Source organism: Gossypium raimondii, chromosome 2 (genome assembly GCF_025698545.1).
Source record: "Gossypium raimondii isolate GPD5lz chromosome 2, ASM2569854v1, whole genome shotgun sequence".
Lineage (NCBI taxonomy): Eukaryota > Viridiplantae > Streptophyta > Magnoliopsida > Malvales > Malvaceae > Gossypium > Gossypium raimondii.
The window spans coordinates 7,118,988-7,132,223 of record NC_068566.1 but is presented as its reverse complement, the minus strand read 5'-3'; the positions used below and the strand labels follow the sequence as shown (position 1 = coordinate 7,132,223).

Sequence of the window (13,236 nt, the reverse complement as noted above, 5' to 3'; positions counted from 1 at the left end):
TATTCATGAAGCCTAATCCAGAGCAAGCTAACTTGATAGAGAACATATGTAATTGTAAATCATGGGATGGGATCATCAGAAAGCTATTGCCTAAAGCAAGGTACATTGTTGGCATATGTACAGGTGTTATGAAACATTATACTGCAGAACTCGAGTTCTATTGCAAAGGGCTTCTATTAGTTTCATCTTTATATGCTTGCTCGAAAGCTTTTTGTGGGATTAACATAGACCCTCTATGCAAACCTTCTGATATCTCCTACACATTTCTCCCTAACATGGCTTACTTCGAATTCCTTTCTATGAAGAATGAATGTGATGAATCTATTGAAATGAAGAGCAATGATGAATATTTTGAACTTGTTGATCTTGTAAATAATACGGATTGGAGTGGAGGAAACAGAAGAATGATCGAATTCAAGTTGTTTAACTCAAAAAGGAAAGATTTGGATATAATTTGAAAAGAAGAAATAAAGAAATCAAAAATAGTAAAAGAAGAAATTTGAGAATAAAAAAAAAAAAAGAAATAGAAATTAAAAAAGAATAAAGTTGAAGGTGGATAAGTAAACAGATGGATATGATGGATAGAAGGATAAATGTTCAATTGAACCCTTTGAGATATAAATCCCAACAAACTTAATTAATGGCTCTAATTAACCCTCCAAGAAATAATCCTTGGCAAATTGAAGGGTGAAGAATGAATTCTCACATCTCCTTAAATAAAATTGAGAATAAAACTACTTCTAAAAATCACAAAAAAAATCTTGCACAAGAAACAAACTCTCAAAGTTGAAAACTTTATTAATAAAAACAAATTCTCCCTTAATAAACAATGAAGAAGTCTTTATATAGGCTAACTAGATAAATCTAAATAAAACTCTTAAGTATACTAGAACTCTAATTAACCTAAACAAAGAAGTAGTTTTAAATTAAACTTTCTTATTGACATAAAACACCTAAATAACTTAATAATAATAAATTCAGAATAATAAAATAATAAAACAATAAAAGCTAATAAATAAAATATTGGGCTTATATATAATAAAAATTAATCCTAAAACCCGAACCCAATATGATTTAAACTCGAACTAAAAGTCCAAAACTCGTAATTCTCGTCACAATCCCGTCCAAAAATTCTGTTCGTGCAGTTTTCACTAAAATGATCATAACTTGAGCTCCTAAACTTAAAATTGAGTGATTCAAGTGCGTTTCAAAGCTAAGAGATAGATATTCGAATATCTTGAAGGCATCTTAACCAAGAAACATCTAGATCCCATCCAAAAATTCACCGCAAGTATAATAATTTCCCAAACTTAAAAATTGACAACTTCGGTGAATGGAATTTAATAAATTTCACCCCATTCGTGCATGTATCATTCCTCATTTCCTAAAAAATATACGTCCTCAAATATTATATTTGATTGAATCTTGGTTTGATTTGCTTGGCCTTTGACATTGCTGTTAGGCCTTGAGGTAGTGTGAGCTCATCACATCCATGGGTTTGAAATTGGGCCTTCAGACTCGCATCATTCCCCCCTTCCTCTGAAGATTTGTCTCCAAATCTTTAGTTGTACAAAAAGAAAAGGGATTAGAATAAAAAAATAAAATGAAAAAAATACTTACCTAAGCTTTCTTGTGCACCAAAACTATATCCAGGATCAATGACATTATTTCGATCCTTCAAATTGGCTTCGACCATGGACGTCTCCTTTAAAAACAAGGTATCAACACTAAACAAAGAAATGTCATGCATATGAGTGTTCAAGTAAACAATAAATTGTAATTTTATTTGAACATGCATGGTCATCCATAAAAATTTCTAAAAATTAGTTAATAATTTCACATAATAATCAAAATTCAAAAGTTTAATATTATTATGTGAAAATTTATATTTAAAGTTTAAGGTAGAAAATTTTGTTGTAAAATCAAATGCATAAAGTTCTTTAATAATCCTATCAAATGCAACAAAAGTAACCTTGAAATACCTAGATAAACCCATAAAATCAATTGAATTTTTAGACCAATGTTTAATAAAATTTTACTAATGAGAAAACATGTTGTAAGGAAATATTTTACAAACAAAATCAATAACATACTTATCAAAAACATTCAAGGTATGTTTTCTTAAATCAATTTCTAATATTTCCTTACATTTCTTACGTTGTAACACTTGTGGGGAATTATCAATATTCAACTTACCACTTACCCACAAGTAAAATTGTCTATCGATGGTAGAGCAATATAATTGGAAGTCCGTCAATGGATCCTTGAAGTCATGTAATGAAGAAACATTACTAAACAAATTTGAGTTAGGGCTAGTTAAAATATAATCATTCCTCAATTTTGTATGGGTATTTTCTTGCTTTTCATTTTCTTTTTCCACTTGAAAAACTCTCCAATTTTACCTCATATGGATTTTCACGCACCAAATTTAGACCATCAAGTAGAATTTTATGACTCAAGGTCTCTTTTCTCTCTGTCTTTTCACATGATTCTTCCTCACTTCCCATTTCCACCTCACAAGTATTATGAATATTGAATTTAGTGCAATACATCTTAGTGGAAGAACATGACGTTTCTATCTCATCTAACTCTATAGATTCGAGGAAAAAATTCTCACTATCATCTTTTTATCAACAAAAATCACGTGTTGGCACAATCACGACTACAATTCTCACGCCTTTTGCACTTAAAAGATTCAATTTCACGAGCTCTTTGTTGTTTTGGTGAAAAATAAATAAAAGTGGGTTGTTTAGAAGATGTAAAAGAATGTTTTGTAGGAGCCCCACTTTTTCACTAAAAAAGTTTAATCTCATGATGTTTTGGTAACAACTTATTAGTAACATAAGGAGGTTTCGAATTCTTAAAAGTAGAATTAGAACTCGTAGCTTTATAATATTGTGATGCACCAAACAGATGAGATTGACGTTGTTGAAATTGTTGCTCAATCTCAACTACCTTGTGTACCGCCTCATCAAGATCAATGTGGGTTTGAAAATTAAAAGCATTGGTTATCGAAACATTCAAGCCATCTACAAACCGCACCATGATAGTCTCTTCATCTTCTCGCACATTTGTTCTTTGCATAAGCATCTCCATCTCCTTAAAGTACTCATCAAAAAATCTATTACCTTGAATAAGGCGTTGAAATTTCATTTTGACCTCTTTATAGTAATGAGAAGGAACGTAACGTTTTCACATCACTTGCTTCAACTCGTCCAATGTTTTCATTACCCTTTCATAGTTTCTTTGATGATTAATTCCATGTTGAATACACCAACTTAACGCATAATCTGAAAATCCAAGGGTCGCTAATGAGACTTTTTCCTTTTTCGGACATTTATAGTAACGAAACATAAGTTCAATTTTTGATTCTCACTCACAATAAGCTTCGAGATCATATTTCCCTTAGAAAGGTGGAATATTGTACTTTGGTTTAGTTAAAAAATATTGGCCACGGTCATTATTAACCAAAGTCTCATCATTTACACAAGAGACACATCAAGCATTATTTACACAAAGACGAGGCTGATCAACCTTATCTCCCCTATTACGATTCCGATGCTCAATTTTGGTACTTAGACATTCTAATTTTTTGCTGATTGTGTCTAGAATAGTGTCATGTTTCTGATCTCAAGCATTTCAAACCTCTTTATCCCTTTGCAACTTTCCAATCATAGTATTGTAAATCATTATGAAAGCTTGAAAACAACACAACAATCAAGAAAAAAATTAAGCAAACCTCACTAATATACACTCACAATAAATAACTCTAAGAGACAAAAAATAAATTAAGGTTTTCTCACTTGTAACTTTTAAAGAGTAATCAAAATTAATAATATTCAAAAAAAAATATGGGATCACTCTCTAACAAAGTCGACCTAAGGCTCTAAGAAGCCAAAGAAAAACTTGACTCCAAAGGAAGTAAGTTGCGCGGAGAAAAGAGAGGTGCCTCTTTTCGTACCTATTAACACAAGAAATGAAAATGTGTTAGAATGCATAATAGAATAAGAAAAGCTAAAACAACAAAAACCCTGATGCTAGAATCAAAGAAAATAAACTACCCAACTGAAAACCCAAAACAATGGAAAACAACTTGAATTTTTTTCGTTTGAGGTGTTACTGATTTCCAAAAATTATGAAATTTAAATTGGAGTCTCCTCAAATTATGTAGATCCGATCTGGAAAATTTTGGCACAAAATTCAACCCACAAATTTTTTATTATTTTTCTTTTTTTTGTATTTTTTATTTTTGCACTTTTCAATCACTTTTTTTGTGGGAAATATTTTTTTTATATTCTAAGAGAGTACCAAGAATCAGTAAGTAAAATTTCAGATTTTTGGAAAGCGTTTACCCACTGAATTTTTTTTTTTGAAATCTTTTTGGGTAAAAAGAAAAAAAAACGTTTTGAAATTATTCGTTGGAAACAAGTTTATAAGTACACAAAGAACACCTAAAACGCCCGAATATGATACCAAATGATACGGATTGGAGTGGAGGAAGCGGAAGAATGACCGAATTTAAGTTGTTCGACTCAAGAAGGAAAGATTTTGATATGATCTGAAAAGAAGAAATAAGCAAATTTAGTAAAGAAATCAAAAAAAGTAAATGAAGAAATTTGAGAATAAAAATCATAAATAAATAAGAAATAGAAATTAAAAAAGAATAAAGTGGAAGATGGACGAGAAAACCAATTGATATGCTGGATAGAAGGATAAATGTTCAATTGAACCCTTTGAGATATAAATCCCAACAAATTCAATTAATGGCTCTAATAAACCCTCCAAGAAATAATCTTTGGAAAATTGAAGGGTGAAGAATGGATGCTCACATCTTCTTAAAGAAAATCGAGAAGAAAATTACTTCTAAAAATTACAAGAAAAAATATTGCACAAGAAACAAACTCTTAGAGTTGAAAACTTTAGTAATGAAAACAAATTCTCCCTTAATGAACAATAAAGAAGTCCTTATATAGGCTAAGTAAATAAATCTAAATAAAATTCTTAAGTATATTAGAACTCTAATTAACCTAAATAAGAAGTAGTTTTAAACTAAACTTTCTTATCGACATAAAACTCCTAAATAACTTAAAATACTTAATAATAAAAAATTGGAATAATAAAATAATAAGAGCTGATAAATAAAATATTGGGCTTATATATAATAATAATTAATCCTAAAACTTGAACCAAATATGATTTAAACTCGAATTAAAAGGCCAAAACTCGTAATTCTCATCATAATCCCGTCCAAAAATTCTGCTCACGCAGTCTTTACTAAAACGATCATAACTTGAGCTCCCTAAATTAAATTTGAGTGATTCAAAGTGCATTTCGAAGCTAAGAGATAGATCTTCGAACGCCATGCAGACATCTTAACCAAGAAATACCTGGATCCCATCCAAAAAGTCATTGCAAGTCTAGTGATTTCCCAAACTTGAAAATTGGCAGCTTCAGTTAATGGAATTTAATAAATTTCACCACATCCATGCATGTATCAGTAAATGTGAAGGTTGGTCAATGTTATGAACTAGTTTTCTAAACTTGTACAGGTAAAAGTTCCTCCTTTATATTTAATCAATTAATCAAATGCCATGTTCTAATTTTGCATTATGCTTCCTAGCTCCTACATCAACCTGTTAGATAATGATCTACTCTAGGTTGATGACATTCCTTTCTTTGTTTCTTTCAGGATTATATCGATATAAAGTTGGAAATGCTCTTATGGTGAGTGGTTTCTACAATAATGCACCTTAATTCTAATTTGTGGAGAGGAAAAATGTTATATTGAGTGTTGATCAGGAAAAAACAAGCGAAACAGACCTTTTCAAGGCTGTGGCAGAAGCAAAGGCTCTTCTCAATCCACTCGGGTTCATCTTGGCAGAGTACACTAGCTATGTTGATACTTCTTTAGCACTAGGTCACTATGTCTTATTTTGGGAGATCAAGGGAAAAGAAGGCAAGCATTGCAAAGGGCTTGACCCAAAGGTAATAGTAGAGTGTTGCTCTAGAATGGAAGAGTCATTGCACTATACATATAAAATCTATAGGAAAAGGAACATAATTGCAACTTTGGAGATGAGGGTGGTAAAGCAAGGAAGTTGTGAGGCACTAATGGATTACTGTGTGTCCAAAGGAACTTCGTTGAGCTAATACAAAAAACCTAGTTGCATTAAATCTGAGGAAGCCTTGAAGATATTAGATTCAAGAGTGGTAGGAAAGTATTTCAACCCCAAATCACTGTTATAATTAGTTTGCATCATTTCTTTTTTAAAAACTCGGGAGAATAATCTTTTTCACTTTATTGTGTTAGTGTCAGAAATGTTTAGTGAAATTATTGATATCTTGTTTCGAACTCAAAGTTATAACGTTTCTAACGTAATGTTAAGTAGGGGCATTCAATCATATAAGCATATCATGTCAGTTTTCCTTCATGATATCTTGCAAGCTAAGAAAGTCTTTTGAGATTCAAGTGCTTGATTTATCTAAAACACAGGCGCAGAGAAATGTTTCCAAGTACATCAAAATTCACTCATATGGGATGTTGGAAAAATCGTTGACTTTGGGTTATATTTTAGCAAAACCTTGTTCTCTTTGGATAATATTTTGGATAAACTGAGAGTACTTCTACTTTGGTTACTTAATTGGATTTAATTATTATCTTTTTTTTTAAATTTGATTTTTTTTTTGTGAATTACAAGAGGAGGGAAAGTCCTAATAGTAACGCGACTAGCGCGACTTGAACGCAGGCCACACCTGAGGTGATGAACACCCTGATAATCATACCAACATGGGGTTCAAAAATTTTTGTTTTTAATCACTCTAGCAGTTTATAGTTTTTTGTTCTTTGAAGTTTATATTTTATGAGCCTTTTTGACACATTCGCTTGTCTTGTTGTATGCCTTATGGGGTTTTACTAATCTCGTTTGGTTTATTTGGTATGTTGCCTACTTTTTGGGAGGTTTTCAATGAATACATATCATATATAAAATAATTAAAATATGCAATAAGTTCCTATAGTTTTCATGACTTTGGAATTAATCATTATACATTTTTTAGGAATTTAGTCTTTTACTTTTTAGATTTCAAAATTAAGTCCAACTGGTAATACTTCGAAATTACTTAATTAAATTCAAGTTCATTAGAATGTCAATTTTTAATTACATTGTTACCAAATGAATTGTTACCAAATGAGTATTTTTATTTCAAAATATCACACTAACAAATTTACAAAAAAAATTATAGTGCTAACAATTGTACTTGAATTTAAAAATTTGAAAAGTATGACTAAATTCCTGAAAATAAAAGTATAAAATTTAATTTTAAATTTATAAAAGTACAAAAACCTATTACACATTTTAACCACAAAATTTAAAACTTTTTTATTTTAGGAATTTGAAAAGAAGGTTATTTATTACACAATTATTACTCAAAATTTCTTGAAGTAATTAATGAAAATCGGTCGCATGAAATTTTTAGAAATCATATTTTAAAAACAAATTTCCTTCCACCTATTTCAAAAACAATAATATAATATAGTAATAAACTCTTGCATGAATTATCAGACTTATTTTATTATTAATTAATTAAATTCAAGATCCCGCCTGTCAAGAAGCAGCAATTTAAAATTAGCCACTGCATCAGCTGGTCTATTGACAGATCTCTAAAGTTTAATATGAATATATAACTCATAGAAATTGAAAATATGCAATCTCAATATATATTATTGTTATATTTGTCCAATTTGAATGAAAGAACTTATATACATTAGCAGCCTCTCCCCCTTGTCTGGATCTCATTCTTTAACAGTCTAGGACTCAGTAATAGAGTTGATGGCAACAAATGGGTATGAAGGTGGGTTGAAGATGATTGAGGAACTGACCACAAACGCTGAGCAAATTCAGGACGAGGTGTTGAGGGAAATACTAAGTAGAAATGCAGGAACAGAGTATCTAAGGGGATTCCTCCATGGTCAAACCGACAAGCAGCTCTTTAAGAAAAATGTTCCCATAGTTACTTATGAAGATCTCAAGCCTTACATAGATAGGATTGTTAATGGGGAGACATCAGATATCCTTTTAGCTGAACCCATTACAGGGTTCTTTCTAAGGCATGCATGAATTTGTTGCTTTGGTTCTGTGTGTTTTGGGGCATTGTTTGCTTCCTTCTAATAGTTCTATCATCTGTTTGATCAAATGCAGCTCTGGGACTTCAGCCGGGCAGCCAAAGCTGATGCCTGTCACCGCTCAAGTTGCTAAGAAGTGGGAATTATTTCGTGGCTTGTACGAGTCTCCTGTGATAAAGTAAGGAACCCATCCCTATTTTCTTCTATTTTTCTCTCAGCTACTTGTGAAATCACACTGTTTACTTATTCATCAATGACCTGAACACAACCATATATAATCGGATCTTTAATTAAACTAGGAAAAATCCACTTATGCCCAAAAAATGTTTTATACTCTTTTGTATATATTTGTACGATAAATATTTTAATGATTCAACTATTAAATTTATCGGTATAATTGTATTTATCATATATGTAAAATTTTTAAATGATCGATATCTCTATCATATCGATTTAATCATTTTCACCATTTCTTTAAACTTTTAATTCATCAAACTAGTTTATATTCATGTCAATGCCCGAATCAGTTGTGTGTAATAAATTTATAATATTTTTTATAATATTAGTTTTTGTTTAAAATTTTCAATTAATTTCTTCAAAAAATCATTAATAAATTGGAAAAGTAAATGTAATTAGAAAATATTTTAAAAATATTTAACTAACTTAGAATCAGTTATATTAATTAATGTTATTTAATTTTAAAAGTAAAATAATACAAAATTCTTCATAGTTTAAATATTAATATTAATTTTTTGGTAATTTTCTTAATTAATAATTTTTTAATATTAATATTTTAAATTCATATCACTTCACTTGTGACACTAAAATTAATAATTTTTTAATAATTATATAAATTAACATGTTAGATTATATCATAGTATATTATAGGGAAAGTTAGAAAATTTTTGGGGGACAAAATTAAATTGTATATTTTTGCGATAGTAAAATATAATTCTACTATTTTAATAGCTTATATCTTTATAATTTTAAAAGGTTAAACCAAATATTTATCATTTTGGGGGTCAAAGTGTAATTCAACCATTACTAATTTAAAATTTTATAAACTATAAAAGGCCTAATTAAAAAAATTATTTTAGGTGCCAGCCCTGGTATATAACATGGTATATTATATCAACAGTAATGATATTCGAACAAAAAAATCAATAGTTACTATATAGTTATATATTATAATATGAGTTACCATATTAAGGAAATAGATATAGTATCAATATATGTATAATATACCATGCAGATAGTAACACTCGAATTTAGTTAATACTACTTGTACATATATTGATATAATATACATAGTTGCTCTTCTTGCTTTTTGCATTTACAACAGCAATTCAGCCCTAAAACTATCTGTCTTTATCCGTCTAATTTTAAAGGCACCTTGTTGACATCAACCAAGCCGGTAAAAGAATGGAGCTTATGTTTGCCAGACCAGAGGTTGAAACTCCTAGTGGCCTCATGGCAACATCTGTTACAACCAGCATATTCAAGGGCAGTGGATTTAGAGCCAGTTTACCTAAGCTTTACACAAGCCCCAGTGAGACCATCTTTTGCCCAGACCCCAACCAGAGCTTATACTGTCAATTACTTTTTGGTTTAATCCAACGAGAAGAGGTTGTCATGATTGGTTCATTCTTTGCATCTACTGTGCTAAGAGCTATCAAATTTCTAGAAAATCATTGGCAAGAGCTAAGCTATGACATAAAAACGGGTCGGTTAAGCCATCAGATTACAGACTCTAGATGCAGAAATGCAGCATCATTGGTCATGAAGCCTAATCCAGAACAGGCTGACTTGATAGAGAACATATGTAATTGTAAATCATGGGATGGAATAATCAGAAAGCTATGGCCTAAAGCAAGGTACATTGCTGGCATCTGTACGGGTGTTATGAGACAGTATACTGCAGAGCTCGAGTTCTATTCTGGAGGGCTTCCTTTAGTTTCATCTTTATATGCTTCCTCAGAAGCTTTTTGTGGGATTAACATAGAACCTCTATGCAAACCTTCTGATGTCTCCTACACATTTCTCCCTAACATGGCTTACTTCGAATTCCTTCCTGTGAAGAATGAACGTGATGAATCTATTGAAATGAAGAGTAACGATGAAGATACTGAACTTGTTGATCTTGTAAATGTGAAGCCTGGTCGATGTTATGAACTAGTTGTCACAAATTCTACAGGTAAAAGTTCCTCCTTGGAATTTAGATAATCATCTAATCTAGTTTGATAATATCCCTTTCTTTGTTTCTTTCAGGATTATATCGATATAAAGTCGGAGATGTTCTTATGGTGAGTGGTTTCCACAATAATGCACCTCAATTCCAGTTTGTGGAGAGGAAAAGTGTTGTCCTAAGTGTTGATATGGAAAAAACTAGCGAAACTGACCTTTTCAAGGCTGTGACAGAAGCAAAGGCTCTTCTTAATCCACTGGGGTTCATCTTAACAGAGTACACTAGCTATGCTGATACTTCTTCCGTACCAGGTCACTATGTCTTATTTTGGGAGCTCAAGGAAAAAGAAGGCGAGCATTGCAAAGAGCTTGACCCAAAAATAATGGTAGAATGTTGCTTTAGAATAGAAGAGTCATTGCATTATACATATAAAATCTATAGGAAAAGGAACATAATTGCAGCTTTGGAGATTAGGGTGGTAAAGCAGGGAAGTTTTGAGGCACTAATGGATTACTGTGTGTCCAAAGGAACTTCATTGAGCCAATACAAAAAACCTAGTTGCATTAAATCTGAGGAAGCCTTGAATATATTAGATTCAAGAGTGACAGGAAAGTATTTCAGCCCGAAATCACCGTTATAATTAGTTTGCATCTCTTGTTTAAAAACTCGGGAGAATAATCTTTTTCACTTTATTGTGTTAATGTCAGAAATGTTTGGTGAAATTATTGATATCTTGTTTCGAACTCAAAGTGATAACCATTTCTAACGTAATGTTAAGTAGGGGCATACAATCAGATAAACATACCATATCAGCTTTGCTCCATGATATCTTGGAAGCCAAGAAAGTCATTTGAGATTCATGTGCTTGATTTATGTAAAACACAGGTGAAGTGAAATGTTTCCAAGTGCATCAATTATGGGATGTCGGAAAAATAGTTGACTTTGGGTTATATTTTAGCAAAACCTTGTTGTCTGTGGATAATATTTTGGATAAACTGCATTAATTACTAATTATGAGAGTATTTCTAATTTTTTAATTATGAACTTTTTAAAAATTTAATTTTTTTTAGTCACTCTGATACTCTACAAAACAAATTCCACGCACTAAGCATTGCAATAACTCCAAACTAAATTCCATGTTACACCATTTTAATTATGGCAGTCAATTTATCATATAAATTCATTTATCAATTACTAAGTTAGCATTTCACGTTAAGCTTCATTATCCAAATTTACCAATTGCAAAATACAAACATCTAACCATTGAAGAGTCTTTAAACATGTCTCCAATTCATTTATAACTACTAGCTTAACTTACATATACTAATACAATATTGTATTAAATCTCATTATCAATTTATCTTAACTTACCATTGAAGTTTAGTTGATATCTCAAATATCGTCTTAATCTTCAAGCTTGTTCAACATGTCTTTTGAACATATCTATGCCCTTTTCTAGTTGGCATTTTTTTATAAGTTCATCTACGAACATTATCCTTACTCATTTATCTGCGCAAAATAAACTTAGATTAATCCAAAAATTAAAATATACGAAACTATTAAATCATCGCAACATATAGCACATACAGTGCAAAATTACACCACACCAATTACATAAAGTACAATCATATCATATCATGTAATCCTTCCCCCAAGAGAATAGCACATATAGTGCATTACAAACATGGCATTAACCTCCACTACACCCAATAAACACAAAACAGCAATACCAATCTCCATACTATACACATTCCCTATCTAATTAATCTCGTACATGAAATAGACATCATACTGCTAACGGTTCCTATTGACATATTAATTATATTCAAGTCGTATTAGGGCATTCAACCATTTCTCATATATTTATCACAATCAAAATACATGTCATTTCAAGCACCACATTTTCAAGTTTTGGAACATATACTTTAAATAGGTTTTTTTATTAAAATAACTTTAAAATATTAATTAATTATGAAAATAATCTGAACGGAAAATTATTTAGGAAAATAATCCATCTGCTATCGTGAATGTCGGTGTCACCTGACTAACTGGTAGCACCACTCACTTTTCCGGCCTAATCATTACCCAATCATCATTTAAAAAAAGAATTTTTTTAGTGTCATCACTGTGTCAAGCGACACCTGTATGTATTTTTTAAAATACCCGTGAAAAATACGAATATTCATGGTGTAAAAAAGATTTTTTAATGGGTGTCGTCGGTCTATCAGGCAGCATCGGTCAAAATTTTTTTAAAAAATTAATGTTAGTGATAAAAAAAAATTGGTGCTACCATTGTGTTAGGCGTCATTGGCTGCTATCAGGGGAAAAAAATTTGATGGGTGTTGCGGGTCTGTCAGGCGGCACCTCTGATTTTTTTAAAATATTTTCTTAATTGGTGCCTCCACGCTGTTAGGCGACACCGATGTCACCACAGGTTCAAGTTTCATCCCTCCATAATCCCACTATTCTATTATCCAACATTCAGATCAAAGTCAAACCTGTGTATAGACAATCACCTATCAATAGACACTCTTGGAACCTCCATACATGGATCTTGAACTCAATATTATTATTGACTTAAAGAAGTGACATTTTGAACGGGCTCCACATCTATTAACTCAGCAAACAACTGAATTGATTCAGAGTTCAAGTTCTCACTTGAGCAATAAAGTGTGATCATTGTTTTCGAGTCTTCATCATCTACAAGTTTCATTTCGGTAAATTTGATAGAATTTGATGAAACTGAAAATTTGTAAAATAGTCTAAACATCCTCCTCCACAATGTCGAGCTATTTTTGCAGTAATCTTTTTTTTTTCATATCTTCGAGTTTTACATTTTTATTAAATTGTATCCTATTTGCCGACGAGATTCAAATATGCAACCAACTATTGTTTGTAAAATTATCCTCTCGAAATGAACATGTACGAA

At 31.1% G+C, this 13,236-nt stretch overlaps 1 protein-coding gene across 1 annotated transcript; it reads left to right on the top strand.

The window, feature by feature from the left end:
* Positions 1-7,727: 7,727 nt before the first annotated feature.
* On the top strand, positions 7,728-11,056 carry LOC105787905 (indole-3-acetic acid-amido synthetase GH3.17). Its single transcript, XM_012614508.2, has 4 exons — positions 7,728-8,107; positions 8,199-8,300; positions 9,511-10,316; positions 10,391-11,056. The coding sequence occupies exons 1-4, from the start codon at positions 7,830-7,832 to the stop codon at positions 10,945-10,947; spliced, it is 1,743 nt and encodes a 580-aa protein (XP_012469962.1). The 5' UTR covers positions 7,728-7,829; the 3' UTR covers positions 10,948-11,056.
* Positions 11,057-13,236: the final 2,180 nt, after the last annotated feature.

Coding starts and splice junctions, on each gene's coding strand:
- LOC105787905 (XM_012614508.2), top strand. CDS start 7,830: ATGGCAACAAATGGGTATGAAGGTGGGTTGAAGATGATTGAGGAACTG. Junction 8,108..8,198: donor ATTACAGGGTTCTTTCTAAG/GCATGCATGAAT, acceptor GATCAAATGCAG/CTCTGGGACTTCAGCCGGGC. Junction 8,301..9,510: donor TACGAGTCTCCTGTGATAAA/GTAAGGAACCCA, acceptor CTAATTTTAAAG/GCACCTTGTTGACATCAACC.